The sequence below is a fragment of the Culex pipiens genome, chromosome 1, assembly GCF_016801865.2.
Source record: "Culex pipiens pallens isolate TS chromosome 1, TS_CPP_V2, whole genome shotgun sequence".
Taxonomy (NCBI): Eukaryota; Metazoa; Arthropoda; class Insecta; order Diptera; family Culicidae; genus Culex; species Culex pipiens.
In genome coordinates this window covers 51,100,115-51,116,349 of record NC_068937.1, presented here as the reverse complement: position 1 = coordinate 51,116,349, position 16,235 = coordinate 51,100,115, and the positions used below count along the sequence as shown (strand labels likewise).

Here is a 16,235-nt window from a genome sequence, read left to right as displayed (position 1 = left end):
ACTGTCTCGATTAGACTCGATTTTCCGAAGGCGTCGGAAAAATTTCACTTCGGAAAATTTAATCTTCGGATAATCGAATCACGTTTTTTTTAATATCTTATTTTCTATTGTTAAGCTTAGGTATATTTTCACGTAAAGCACTCTAAACTGGTTAGGAATTTTTAGATCGAAAATGGCGGTGATGGAAAATAAAAAAAATGCATTTGGTATTTTTTAAGGCAATCAACCAGTCAAACTTGACTCAAATGGGGTCGTAGAGTTCGAAATGGATAGTAAAGTCAGAAATAGAAAAATACAAAAAAATGTTCATGATTCAATTATTCGGAGTCCCATACAAACCTTCGGATAATCGAGTCTGGACTGTATTTGCACTGTTTATACATTATAGCTTACCAAAATAGACTTAACACTCCTCCGTCCAAGGCGGAAAAAAAGTTGGAACGCTAACTTCAACTCGCTGGTTCTCAGCCAAAACTCAACCAATCTGGATGATTCCTTTTTCCAGAGATTTGTACGGATCTCCAGATGAGCCTAGAACTTTGCAGATCTCGATTTGATCAATCCTCTAATTACTACGACTAAATTAGTCGGAGCAACTTTTTTTCCGCATGTATTTCCGAAAAGCGACTCAAGCGGGAACATTTTTGCTACGCTGCAAAGTACAATAACTTTGCTAAATTGTTAGCAAAACCCATAAAATTATATATCAAAATTTCCGTTATGATCTCAGGATTATGATAAGCTTCTCAAATTTCCATTATTTTCACAAAAAAAAATCACAAAACTACGTAAAACTACAGAAAAAATAAAAATGCCTCATTTTATGACTAGAACTTTATGGTAAAATAATTGATTTCATTGATTTTTTATGAAAATGTTTCAAATGATCTAAATTATATGTTTCAGAATTATTCTGAGTGTGTTTTTTCCTGAATACTACAAAATTTTACCAAAACTACGTAAAATACAGATAATTCGATACATACCATTAGAACTTTATTTGCTTCATGGTAAAATCATTGATTTAGTTTATGAAAATGTTTCAAATGATCTAAATTACAAGTTTCCGAATTATTCTGAGTGTGATTCTTCCTGAATACTAAAAAAATCTACCAAAACTACGTAAAATACAGAAAATTTGATACTTTCCTTTAGAACTTTATTGGCTTCATGGTAAAATCATTGATTTAGTTTATGAAAATCTTTCAAATGATCTAAATTACAAGTTTCCGAATTATTCTGAGTGTGATTCTTCCTGAATACTAAAAAATTCTACCAAAACTACGTAAAATACAGAAAATTTGATACTTTCCTTTAGAACTTTATTTGCTTCATGATAAAATCATTGATTTAGTTTATAAAAATGTTTCAAATGATCTAAATTACAAGTTTCCGAATTATTCTGAGTGTGATTCTTCCTGAATACTAAAAAATTCTACCAAAACTATGTAAAATACAGAAAATTTTATACTTTCCTTTAGAACTTTATTGGCTTCATGGTAAAATCATTGATTTAGTTTATGAAAATCTTTCAAATGATCTAAATTACAAGTTTCCGAATTATTCTGAGTGTGATTCTTCCTGAATACTAAAAAATTCTACCAAAACTACGTAAAATACAGAAAATTTGATACTTTCCTTTAGAACTTTATTTGCTTCATGATAAAATCATTGATTTAGTTTATAAAAATGTTTCAAATGATCTAAATTACAAGTTTCCGAATTATTCTGAGTGTGATTCTTCCTGAATACTAAAAATTTCTACCAAAACTACGTAAAATACAGAAAATTTGATACTTTCCTTTAGAACTTTATTTGCTTCATGATAAAATCATTGATTTAGTTTATAAAAATGTTTCAAATGATCTAAATTACAAGTTTCCGAATTATTCTGAGTGTGATTCTTCCTGAATACTAAAAATTTCTACCAAAACTACGTAAAATACCGAAAATTTGATACTTTCCTTTAGAACTTTATTTGCTTCATGATAAAATCATTGATTTAGTTTATAAAAATGTTTCAAATGATCTAAATTACAAGTTTCCGAATTATTCTGAGTGTGATTCTTCCTGAATACTAAAAATTTCTACCAAAACTACGTAAAATACAGAAAATTTGATACTTTCCTTTAGAATTTTATTTGCTTCATGATAAAATCATTGATTTAGTTTATAAAAATGTTTCAAATGATCTAAATTACAAGTTTCCGAATTATTCTGAGTGTGATTCTTCCTGAATACTTAAAAAATTCTACCAAAACTACGTAAAATACAGAAAATTTGATACTTTCCTTTAGAACTTTATTTGCTTCATTATAAAATCATTGATTTAGTTTATGAAAATGTTTCAAATGATCTAAATTATAAGTTTCCGAATCATTCTGAGTGTGTTTCTTCCTAAATACTACAAAATTTTACCAAAACTTCGTAAATTACAGAAAATTCGATACATACCTTTAGAACTTTATTTGCTTCATGGTAAAATCATTGATTTATTTTATAAAAATGTTTCAAATGATCTAAATTACAAGTTTCCGAATTATTCTGAGTGTGATTCTTCCTGAATACTAAAAAATTCTACCAAAACTACGTAAAATACAGAAAATTTGATACTTTCCTTTAGAATTTTATTTGCTTCATTATAAAATCATTGATTTAGTTTATGAAAATGTTGCAAATGATCTAAATCAGCGATTCTCAACGGGGGTACCGGGCCTACTTGATTTACATGGTAGGGGGTACCAGCCTAGAAGAAGGTTGAGAATCGCTGATCTAAATTATAAGTTTCCGAATCATTCTGAGTGTGTTTTCATCCTGAATACTAAAAATTTCTACCAAAACTACGTAAAATATAGAAAATTTCACAGTTCTGTAAAAAATCATCTGTTGTAGGAAAATTTGCTAAATTTTTTTATGAAAATCTTTCAAAACATCTATGAGCAAGTCACTGAGATTTCGGTCATTTTATTTTTTGTATTTTTTAATCCGGCTGAAACTTTTTTGGTGCCTTCGGTATGCCCAAAGAAGCCATTTTGCATCATTAGTTCGTTCATTTAATTTTTCATACAAATTTGTTAGCTGTCCATACAAAAATGATATTCGAAAATTCAAAAATCTGTATCTTTTGATGAAATTTTTTGATTGGCTTGGTGTTTTCGGCAAAGTTGTAGGTATGGAAAAAGACTACACTGAAAAAAAGTAATACACGGTAAACAAAAATTTGGTGATTTTTAATTTCACTTTTTGTCACTAAAACTTGATTTGCAAAAGACACTATATTTAATTTTTTTATTTTCTGATATGTTTTAGAGGACTTCAAACGCCAACTTTTCAGAAATTTCCAGAATGGGCGAAAAAATCTTTGACCGAGTTTTAATTTTTGAATCAATATAGATTTAAAAAAAAAATCGAAACATTCGTCGCAAAAATGTTTCAACTTCATTTATCGATGTAAAATCGAATTTTCAGTCAAAAAGTATTTTAGTGATTTTTTTATAAAGTGCACCGTTTTCAAGTAAAGTCATTTTAGGTAACTTTTTTGAAAAGAAGTCACAGTTGTTCATTTTTTAAAATTTGTGCCCATGTTTGCTCACCTTTGAAAAAAATATTTTTGAAAAGCTGAGAAAATTTTCTATATTATTGAACTTTGTTGATACGACCCTTAGTTGCTGAGATATTGCCATTCAAAGGTTAAAAAACAGGAAAATTGATGTTTTCTAAGTCTCACCCAATCGAAAAAATATTTTCAAAAATTTAAATTCAAGACTAACATTTCAAAAGGGCATAATATTGAATGTTTGGCCCTTTTAAAAAAAAATCAACTTTTCAAAAATATTTTTTTCAAAGGTGGGCAAACATGGGTACTAATTTAAAAAAAAAAAATAACTGCGACTTTTTTCAAAAAAGTTACCTTAAAATAGCTTGACTTGAAAACTTGCACTGTATAAAAAAAAATCACTGAAGCTCTTTTTGATTGCAAATTCGATTTTACATCGAAAAATGAAGTGGAAAGTTTTTTGCGAACAATATTTCGATTTTTTGAAAAAATCTGTATTGATTCAAAAAATCATAACTCGGTCAAAGATTTTTTGCCCATTCTGGAAATTTCTGAAAAATTGGCATTTGATATCCTCTAAAACATATCAGAAAACAATAGTGTTTTTTGCAAATCAAGTTTTAGTGACAAAAAGTGAAATTAAAAATCACCAAATTTTTTTTTACCGTGTATCATTTTTTTTCAGTGTAGTCCATATTCATACCTACAACTTTGCCGAAGACACCAAATCGATCAAAAAATTCCTTCATAAGATACAGATTTTTTAATTTTCACATATCATTTTTGTATGGACAGCTGAGCAGTTCTCTACGGAATCGGTCTTTTTTCTTTAATTTTAATTTTTGTATTTTTTAATCCAGCTGAAACTTTTTTGGTGCCTTTGGTATGCCCAAAGAAGCCATTTTGCATCATTAGTTTGTCCATATAATTTTCCATACAAATTTGGCAGCTGTCCATACAAAAATGATATGTGAAAATTCAAAAATCTGTATCTTTTGAAAGAATTTTTTGATCGATTTGGTGTCTTCGGCAAAGTTGTAGGTATGGATATGGACTACACTGAAAAAAAATGATACACGGTAAAAAAAAATTTGGTGATTTTTTATTTAACTTTTTGTCACTAAAACTTGATTTGCAAAAAAACACTATTTTTAATTTTTTTTATTTTTTGATATGTTTTAGAGGACATAAAATGCCAACTTTTCAGAAATTTCCAGAATGGGCAAAAAATCTTTGACTGAGTTATGATTTTTTGAATCAATACAATTTTTTTCAAAAAATCGAAATATTAGTCGCAAAAAATTTTCAACTTCATTTTTCGATGTAAAATCGAATTTGCAATCAAAAAATACTTTAGTGATTTTTTGATAAAGTGCACCGTTTTCAAGTTATAACCAATTTTAGGTAACTTTTTTGAAAATAGTCGCAGTTTTTCATTTTTTAAAATTAGTGCCCATGTTTGCCCATCTTTGAAAAAAATATTTTTGAAAAGCTGAAAAAATTCTCTATATTTTGCTTTATTGAACTTTGTCGATACGACCCATAGTTGCTGAGATATTGCCATGCAAAGGTTAAAAAACAGGAAAATTGATGTTTTCTAAGTCTCACCCAAATAACCCACCATTTTCTAATGTCGATATCTCAGCAACTATAGGTCCGATTTACAATGTTAAAACATGAAACATTCGTAAAATTTTCCGATCTTTTCGAAAAAAATATTTTCAAAAATTTAATATCAAGACTAACATTTCAAACGGGCTAAACATTCAATATTACGCCCATTTGAAATGTTAGTCTTGATTTTAAATTTTTGAAAATATTTTTTTCGAAAAGATCGGAAAATTTCACGAATGTTTTATGTTTTAACATTGTAAATCGGACCTATAGTTGCTGAGATATCGACATCAGAAAATGGTGGGTTATTTGGGTGAGACTTGGAAAACATCAATTTTCCTGTTTTTTAACCTTTGCATGGCAATATCTCAGCAACTATGGGTCGTATCGACAAAGTTCAATAAAGCAAAATATAGAGAATTTTCTCAGCTTTTCAAAAATATTTTTTTCAAAGATGGGCAAACATGGGCACTAATTTTAAAAAATGAAAAACTGCGACTATTTTCAAAAAAGTTACCTAAAATTGGTTATAACTTGAAAACGGTGCACTTTATCAAAAAATCACTAAAGTACTTTTTGATTGCAAATTCGATTTTACATCGAAAAATGAAGTTGAAAAATTTTTGCGACCAATATTTCGATTTTTTGAAAAAATCTGTATTGATTCAAAAAATCATAACTCGGTCAAAGATTTTTTGCCCATTCTGGAAATTTCTGAAAAGTTGGCATTTTATGTCCTCTAAAACATATCAAAAAATAAAAAAAATTAAAAATAGTGTTTTTTTGCAAATCAAGTTTTAGTGACAAAAAGTTAAATAAAAAATCACCAAATTTTTTTTTACCGTGTATCATTTTTTTTCAGTGTAGTCCATATCCATACCTACAACTTTGCCGAAGACACCAAATCGATCAAAAAATTCCTTCAAAAGATACAGATTTTTGAATTTTCACATATCATTTTTGTATGGACAGCTGCCAAATTTGTATGGAAAATTATATGGACAAACTAATGATGCAAAATGGCTTCTTTGGGCATACCGAAGGCACCAAAAAAGTTTCAGCCGGATTAAAAAATACAGAAAAAATCGAATGACCGAAATCTCAGAGAATTGCTCAGCTGCCAAATTTGTATGGAAAATTAAATGAACGAACTAATGATGCAAAATGGCTTCTTTGCGCATAACGAAGACACCAAAATAGTTTCAGCCGGATTAAAAATACAAAAAATAAAATTAAAGAAAAAAGACTGATTTTGAAGAGAACTGCTCCCATACAATAAGCTTCCAAAACAATGCTCTACATTCTAATACCAACATAAAATTATAAAAATTATAAAACTTTCTGTATTTTACGAAGTTTTGGTAATTTATTTTTAGTATTCAGGAAGAAATTCAGGAACTTATAATTTAGATCATTTGAAAAAACATCATAAAATAAATCAATGATTTTTCCATGAAGCAAATAATGTTCTAAAGGAAAGTATGAAATTTTCTGTATTTTGGTAGTTTTGGTAAAATTTTGTAGTACTCAGTAAGAATCACACTCAGAATAATTCGGAAACTTGTAATTTAGATCATTTGAAACATTTTTATAAAATAAATCAATGATTTTACCATGAAGCAAATAAAGTTCTAAAGGTATGTATCGAATTTTCTGTATTTTACGTAGTTTTGGTAAAATTTTGTAGTATTCAGGAAGAAACACACTCAGAATGATTCGGAAACTTATAATTTAGATCATTTGAAACATTTTTATAAAATAAATCAATGATTTTACCATGAAGCAAATAAAGTTCTAAAGGTATGTATCGAATTTTCTGTATTTTACGTAGTTTTGGTAAAATTTTGTAGTATTCAGGAAGAAACACACTCAGAATGATTCGGAAACTTATAATTTAGATCATTTGAAACATTTTCATAAACTAAATCAATGATTTTATCATGAAGCAAATAAAGTTTTAAAGGAAAGTATCAAATTTTCTGTATTTTACGTAGTTTTGGTAAAATTTTGTAGTACTCAGTAAGAATCACACTCAGAATAATTCGGAAACTTGTAATTTAGATCATTTGAAACATTTTCATAAACTAAATCAATGATTTTACCATGAAGCAAATAAAGTTCTAAAGGAATGTATCAAATTTTCTGTATTTTACGTAGTTTTGGTAAAATTTTGTAGTATTCAGGAAAAAACACACTCAGAATAATTCTGAAACATATAATTTAGATCATTTGAAACATTTTCATAAAAAAAATCAATGAAATCAATGATTTTACCATAATGTTCTAGTCATAAAATGAGGCATTTTTATTTTTTCTGTAGTTTTACGTAGTTTTGTGATTTTTTTTGTGAAAATAATGGAAATTTGAGAAGCTCATCATAATCCTGAGATCATAACGGAAATTTTGATATATAATTTTATGGGTTTTGCTAACATTTTAGCAAAGTTATTGTACTTTGCAGCGTAGCAAAAATTTTCCCGCTTGAGTCGCTTTTCGGAAATACATGCGGAAAAAAAGTTGCTCCGACTAATTTAGTCGTAGTAATTAGAGGATTGATCAAATCGAGATCTGCAAAGTTCTAGGCTCATCTGGAGATCCGTACAAATCTCTGGAACAAGGAATCGTCCAGATTGGTTGAGTTTTGGCTGAGAACCAGCGAGTTGAAGTTAGCGTTCCAACTTTTTTTCCGCCTTGGTCGTTCGTGTAAGTACGGGATGCCTTGGACGGAGGAGTGTTAATATATTTATTTACCTTTGTGTAGAAGAATTAGACAATTATTTTTTTCAAATTGTCACTCAAAAAATCTGGCAGTGACAGAGTTATTTGACAACCTGGCAACCCTGGCTGAAGACAGCAAATTGGAAAAAAATCAAGATACAAATTTTGGAATATTTAGATACAATTTTTGTTTCAACGTTTTACTACATTGCATGAATCCTTCTATGGACAAACCAATGATGAAAATTGCTGTTTTTGTTATAGGGAAGGCCCCAAAAAAATATAATGTAAATAAAAAACACACAAATAAAATTTTCTAAAATTTGCAAATTTTTGGGAGAATTGCTCATGTGGGACAACAATGCACACATGAACAGTGAATCTTTATGAATATTTGTTTGTTTTTTTCCCTTCACTTGCTCTAGACCCTAAAGATCCTCTGTAATTACTACATATTAGCTATATGAAGAATGTTATTGAGCAATTCTCTACCAAAACCGGAAATGGATTTTATTTGTATTTTTTGATTTGGCTCAAACTTTGTGGGGGCCTTCCCTGTGACCAAATAAGCTATTTTGTGTCATTGTGTCATACACCATATTCTTGATTTACACAACGAAATGGGGGTGTTTAATTCGAGAATCGTTTAAAAAAAGAATGTCCATGACTTAATTTGAGAATATGACTTAAATTAAGAATCTTTGGGATTTCGTAATTTGTCGGAGAATTTTCAAAATGTATCAATATTATTTTGTTTGGTTATGTTATTAAAACATTTTTGCATGGTTTTGGAACACCTGGGATGTTCTAGTCCATCCGAAACTTCCGGAAATTTTGTGCAGCAGGCTAACCGAAGAAACAAGTTGAAACTTAAAAATTTTGACAACGGATCCTACCCAGACTGCTTCAGTGAGTGCGGTAGGCTACAGTGCATTGTTGTAGTAACTGATTGGGATGATCTGGGACATCCAAGGACTCCCTGGAGTTAAGATCTGTGGGTCTACCGCCGTAACAAGCCAGAGGTCGACGGATTTTGACCCCGGAACATACCCGCATAGCTTCAGAGAGTATGGTAGACTACTTTGCTGATGTGTAGGGATGTCCTGGGTCATCCAAGGACTCCCTGAAGTTAAGATCTGAGGGTCTACCATCGTAACAAGCAAGAGGTCGACGGATTTTTACCCCGGAATATACCCGCATAGCTTCAGTGAGCATGGTAGACTACTTTGCTGATCTGTTGGGCTGTCTTAGGTCATCCAAGGACTCCCTGGAGTTAAGATCTGTGGGTCTACCGCCGTAACAAGCAAGAGATCGACTTATTTTGACTCCGGAACATACTCGCATAGCTTCAGTGAGTATGGTAGACTACTTTGCTGATGTTCTAAGATGTTTTAGGTCGTCCAAGGACTCCCTGATGATCTGAGGGTCTACCGCCGTAACAAGCAGAAGGTCGACGGTTTTTGACCTCGGGACATACCCGTATAGCTTCAGTGAGTATGGTAGACTACTTTGCTGATGTGTTGGGATGTCCTGGGTCATCTTAGGACTCCCTGGAGATATGATACACCACCAGATCTTAACTCCAGGGAGTCCTTGGATGACCCAAGTCAGCCCAACACATCAGCAAAGTAGTCTACCATACTCTCTGAAGCTATGCGGGTATGTCACGGGGTCAAAATCCGTCGACCTCTGGCTTGTTACGGCGGTAGACCCACAGATCTTAACTCCAGGGATTCCTTGGATGACCCAAGTCAGCCCAACACATCAGCAAAGTATTCTACCATACTCACTGAAGCTATACGGGTATATTCCGGGGTCAAAATCCGTCGACCTCTGGCTTGTTACGGCGGTAGACCCACAGATCTTAACTCCAGGGATTCCTTGGATGACCCAGGACATCCCAACACATCAGCAAAGTAGTCTACCATGCTCACTGAAGCCATGCGGATATGTTCCGGGGTCAAAATCCGTCGACCTCTTGCTTGTTACGGTGGTAGTCCCACAGATCTTAACTCTAGGGAGTCCTTGTATGACCCAGGACATCCCTACACATCAGCAATGTAGTCTTCAATACTCACTGAAGCTATGCGGATATGTTCCGGGGTCAAAATCCGTCGACCTCTGGCTTGTTAAGGCGGTAGACCCACAGATCTTAACTCCAGGGATTCCTTGGATGACCCAAGTCAGCCCAACACATCAGCAAAGTATTCTTCCATACTCACTGAAGCTATACGGGTATATTCCGGGGTCAAAATCCGTCGACCTCTGGCTTGTTACGGCGGTAGACCCACAGATCTCAACTCCAGGGAGTCCTTGGAACATTGCACTGTAGCCTACCGTACTCACTGAAGCAGTCTGGGTAGGATCCATCGTCAAAATTTTGAAGTTTCAATTTGTTTCTTCGGTTAGCCTGCTGCACGAAATTTCCGGAAGTTTCGGATGGACAAGTCAGCCCAACATATCAGCAAAGTAGTCTACCATACTCTCTGAAGCTATGCGGGTATGTCACGGGGTCAAAATCCGTCGACCTCTGGCTTGTTAAGGCGGTAGACCCACAGATCTTAACTCCAGGGATTCCTTGGATGACCCAAGTCAGCCCAACACATCAGCAAAGTATTCTTCCATACTCACTGAAGCTATACGGGTATATTCCGGGGTCAAAATCCGTCGACCTCTGGCTTGTTACGGCGGTAGACCCACAGATCTCAACTCCAGGGAGTCCTTGGAACATTGCACTGTAGCCTACCGTACTCACTGAAGCAGTCTGGGTAGGATCCATCGTCAAAATTTTGAAGTTTCAATTTGTTTCTTCGGTTAGCCTGCTGCACGAAATTTCCGGAAGTTTCGGATGGACAAGAACATCCCAGGTGTTCCAAAACCATGCAAAAATGTTTTAATAACATAACCAAACCAAATACAATTGATACATGATGAAAATTCTCCGACAAATTACGAAATCCCAAAGATTCTTAATTTAAGTCATATTCTCAATTTAAGTCATGGACATTCTCATTTTAAGTCATGACTTAAAAAAGTTGCGTAAATCGAGAATCGTTTAAAAAAAGGTGACTTAAAAAAAGAATATGGTGTATGTAAATATTCAAACAGCAGTAACTTTTGAGTGAATTTTCTGATCAATTTGGTGTCTTCGGCAAAGTTGTAGGTATTGTTGAGGACAATTGAGAAAAAAATATGTACACGGAAAAAAAAATTTGCAGATTTTTTTATCAACTTTTTTTTCACTAAAACTCAATTTCCCAAAATACGTATTTTTTGATTTTCGAGATTTTTTGATATGTTTTAGGGGACTAAAATCCGCAACTTTTGAGCTATAGAGAAACATGGTCAAAAAATCTGCCGCCAAGTTATGAATTTTGAAAAAATAGTGATTTTTGGAAAAAATCCAAATTTCATGCAAAAACAAATTTGAAATCAATTTTTAATGCAAAATTGAATTTGCAATCGAAAACTACTCTACAATTTTTTTGATAAAGGGCTTCGTTTTCAAGATATAGGCACCGAAAGTTTGATTTTAACAAAATATTTGCAGTTTTTCGATTTTTAATAATAGTGACCATGAGCGACCATTTCGAAAAATATTTTTTTGGAAAAGTTCAGAAAATTTGCTATAAAATTGTCTAAGAGACATTGAAGATTGGACCTCGGGTTGCTGAGATACAGCCGCTTTAAGAAAAAGAAACACGAAAATTGAAGTTTTCTAAGTCTCACCAAAACAACCCACCATTTTCTAATGTCGATATCCCAGCAACTAATGGTCCGATTTTCAATGTTAATACATGAAACATTCGTGAAATTTTCCGATCTTTTCGAAAAAAATATTTTGAAAAAAATTAAATCAAGACTAACATTTTAAATGGGCGTAATATTCAATGTTTAGCCCTTTTAAAATGTTAGTCTTGATTTAATTTTTTTCAAAATGTTTTTTTCGAAAAGATCGGAAAATTTCATGAATGTTTCATGTTTTAACATTGAAAATCGGACCATTATTTGCTGAGATATTGACATTAGAAAATGGTGGGTTGTTTTGGTGAGATTTAGAAAACTTCAATTTTCGTGTTTCTTTTTCTTAAAGCGGCTGTATCTCAGCAACCCGAGGTCCAATCTTCAATGTCTCTTAGACAATTTTATAGCAAATTTCCTGAACTTTTCAAAAAAAATATTTTTAGAAATGGTCGCTCATGGTCACTATTTTTAAAAATCGAAAAACTGCAAATATTTTGTTGAAATCAAACTTTCGGTGCCTATATCTTGAAAACGAAGCCCTTTATCAAAAAAATTGTAGAGTAGTTTTCGATTGCAAATTCAATTTTGCATTAAAAATTGATTTCAAATTTGTTTTTGCATGAAATTTGGATTTTTTCCAAAAATCACTATTTTTTCAAAAATTCATAACTTGGCGGCAGATTTTTTGACCATGTTTCTCTATAGCTCAAAAGTTGCGGATTTTAGTCCCCTAAAACATATCAAAAAATCTCGAAAATCAAAAAATACATATTTTGGGAAATTGAGTTTTAATGAAAAAAAAGTTGATAAAAAAATCTGCAAATTTTTTTTCCGTGTACATATTTTTTTCTCAATTGTCCTCAACAATACCTACAACTTTGCCGAAGACACCAAATTGATCAGAAAATTCAATCAAAAGTTACAGCTGTTTGAATATTTACATACCATTTTTGTATGGACAGCAGTCAAAATTGTATGGAGACTTGTATGGTGGGTCTCGTGGCGCAGGGGTAGCGGCTTCGGCTGCCGATCCCGATGATGCTATGAGACGCGGGTTCGATTCCCGCCTTATCCACTGAGATTCTATCGGATGGTGAAGTAAAACGTCGGTCCCGGTTTCTCCTGTCTCGTCAGAGGCGCTGGAGCAGAAATCCCACGTTAGAGGAAGGCCATGCCCCGGGGGGCGTAGTGCTAATAGTTTCAGACTTGTATGGGTGAACCAATGACACAAAATAGCTTATTTGGTCATAGGGAAGGCCCCCACAAAGTTTGAGTCAAATCAAAAAATACAAAAAATAAAAATGGTCGAATTCGGCCGATTTCGTAGAGAGTTGCTCTATTACGACAGCCGACTCGGTCCTAACCAGGTCCCAGCACCGAAAAGGACCTCATAAAAATATGCTGATGAAAAAAATAGTTTTTTGTATTACCATATCTATAGTTATTTGTGATCTAATTATTTTTAGACAATTTTTCCATAAAAAGAAGGCCTAGAAATTGTTTTATTTTGCCTCCTTCACCTCTAAATCTAGACCAAAAACCGGAGGAAAAAATACTTAAATTAAATATGAAATGGCCTAATGATCTGTTAAGCATCTTTATGTGTACTTATAATTTTTTTATGCGAAGATGGCGTTACGAATGGTGCTCGCCCGAAATGTCATAATCACGCAGTGGTACCAACATTACAAAAAAAAGTTTGCCATGGCATGACAGCCACACTTTTTTTTAATGTTGGTACCACTGCGCGATTTTGACAATTCGGGCGTGCACCATTAAAAACGCCATCTTTGCTTCAAAATCTGGAAGAAATGTTCACATGTTAAAAAAACATATGTCCAAAAACTATTAGCTCGCCTTGACACAATTAAGGTCATTAGGTCATTGTAGGAGTGAAGGTAGTCAGAGGTCAGCCTGCTGGAGATCAATTTGAAACATTTTAGAAATTGATGAGAAGTCATTCTTATCTTTCTTTTGTACAATTTTGAGTAGTAAAAACAGGATTCACAGGAAACAGGATTGTTTTTCTTCACCGAAATATTTATTTCACTCTAATTTTGTTTACTCTTTTATTTTCTAGCCCTTGAAGCAACAGCACACATGTGATGACACATCGATGGTATACCTAAACAACACACACAAAATAAGGATGTTTTTTTTGCACTAGCCTACAAAATAAATTTACATTGAACGCGCTTCAGAAACTAGCCAACATCAAAACAACAAATCGAATAACGAATCCCCATTTGTGTTGTTATAAATTTTTTCACCTGAATCCGAAGGCATCTTCATTCAACCCGAACAATCGCTCGTGGAAGCTGATTTTTCAATGATTGATTTTGTTGTGATAGTGGTTGTGATAGTAGTAGTAGTAGTAGTGGTTGGGATTTGCGTGCAAAATTTGAAGAAATTTAGTAAAATAAACAGCAAAAAGAAATAAATTAGTACGAGAGTTAGTGTTGCCTAAAGGTCGATCTAGAATTGAAAAGATGTTGACTTAAAAAGTTACATCTGCTAAGCGCCAGGTGAGTGAAAGACGACGATTCGCCTTTTGCCAGCTCTATTTTGCATTATATATTTTCAGTTTGATGCCAGCCGTACCGCTGGTTCATTGAATAGCACCAGAAGAACATCAGAAGGACACGTGGTTGCTTTGATGTTTGTTGTTGTCACCGACCGATGGAATGAATAAAAAAAAAGACGGTGAAGAAGAAGAAGAGGGCTTTGGACTTGAGTTGGTATGCAAACATCATTTAAATTTCCATTTAATGAAGAGCAAACATGACACGTGGAGCAGATAAAGGTGGCTGGCAGACAGGTAAGGCAGGCCGGCAGAGTCGTCTTTCGTTATTCACCTGATGCTATTGCTGCTAAAGCTACTGCTGCTGAATAATGCACGAGAGTGAGTGAGACGGGGAGATAACACTGGCTCTTTTCAGACTGGTATTTGCGCTTTTTCATGGATGTGATTCTTTGCAGAACTTTGCAAAAAAGTGCCAATTTGAAGCCGATATTTTTGTAGGTAAACGCAGAAGTGAATTAACAATAAATCAAGCTAAAAATGTAAATAAGCCAATGATCGAGGCCAATCAGTCTATCCTGCTCGCAAAGTTTAGCAGGATAGACTGTTTTACTCCTAGGCATTGGCACCATTACATTGTTTTGCTTAAAATGATTATTATGTACAATTATTCTTGTAATGTTAAGTTACGCCCTTTGGTAATCTAAAATTGACTACAATGATACAATATGTTAATTCGCTTTCAGAAAATTTCACGAATCGATCTGAACATTCAATTTCAAATCAAAGTAGGCGTCTATAAGGTGGTAGATGGTGTATTTCACTTTTGGGGCAATGACTGGTCAATGATGGTTCTGAATTCAAGGTCCAGAAATAGTAAATTGAAATGAAAAAAATAATCACTATATGAAAAAAGGTTTAACAAGCAACACAAAGAAAACAATTGTTTGATTAAAACATTCTGAATCAAGATTTGAATGTTTTTTTCTAAAACAAACATGGCCGCCAAATGACCGATCGGGAATGATGCCTTTCAGAGCCTTAAAGGTCAAAATAATTTGCAAATCAGTGCGGTTTGGTGATCAAATTTGCCAAAACTGCACCGATTTCGCTGATTTTGTTGCCTTGTTTTGACCAAAAAGATGCATACTTTGATAAAAAATTGAAAATCCAAAAAACAAAACCGAGCGATTGCTCTCAGTCAATGGGTGATAAATGTTCAAAATTGGTTTAAAAAAAAACATTTCTGCAAAGGGAAAATCTCTTAATAGATTATAAATAAACACAAACAAATTTTTAAAAAATGCTGCAAAATGACAGGCTTTCAAATACATCACATTATCGCAAACATTAACATTTAAAAGGGTTACTCAAAACAAACTCAAAAGCTTAATCATTTAGTCTTTTTAGACTACGTCGAAAAAATCTATAAAAAAATTTAGAAAAAAGCTCTACAGTTTTGTTTTGAAAAGGTCTTATAAGCTATTGTGTTTCATATGTTTGCAGGACCTTTAACAAAAAACTCTAACTTTTTTTTAACTTGACAATTCAAATTGAAGTAAAATTCAAAATGTTTTAAAATGATCTCAAGTATTTGAAAAATGAAGAATAACAAAGAAAATGCTTTTTTAAACAATTTCAGGCCATTTTAATTTTAAAAAAATTCGTTGTTTCTGAAGACCATTGGATTTTTGATTTTTTTTTAGAAGGGTTTCTTCTTCGTTGCATAAACATATCCTCAGCCATTCCACGTCAAACAGGAAGTCTCCAAATCAAAAGTGCTCCGATTTGGCTCAAATTTGGAGTGGGGGTTCTTTGGCCCAAATAATTAGACCCGTATTTTTTTGTTTGGCGATTAGGGTGGTCCTATCCGAAACACGGTGATCCAAAAAATTGCGTTTTTCGTCGATTTTCGCAAAAACCACATTTTTCAAAAAACCATATCTCCGGAACGGCTGAACCAATTTTGGAGCGCCACAATTCAAAAGAAAGGTTCTTAGTTGGGCTTTTAAGGAAAAATATTTTGAGGTCCAAAAAAACTAGCGGAATATTTGAAAAGGTCCTATGAAAATTTCATTTGCC

At 32.9% G+C, this 16,235-nt stretch overlaps 1 protein-coding gene across 9 annotated transcripts in view; it reads right to left on the bottom strand.

The window, feature by feature from the left end:
- The window catches only part of LOC120431692 (eye-specific diacylglycerol kinase), a 298,340-nt gene that overhangs the window by 19,809 nt on the left and 262,296 nt on the right, over positions 1 to 16,235 (bottom strand). For 8 of the 9 annotated variants that reach the window (XM_052706670.1, XM_039596964.2, XM_039596894.2 and 5 more), the window contains one exon: positions 13,903 to 13,950. The exons of the other annotated variant lie outside the window; for it this stretch is intronic. In XM_052706670.1, the coding sequence (XP_052562630.1) occupies positions 13,903 to 13,950 (48 nt within the window). The remainder of the gene's footprint in view (positions 1 to 13,902; positions 13,951 to 16,235) is intronic. 9 annotated transcript variants of the gene reach the window in all.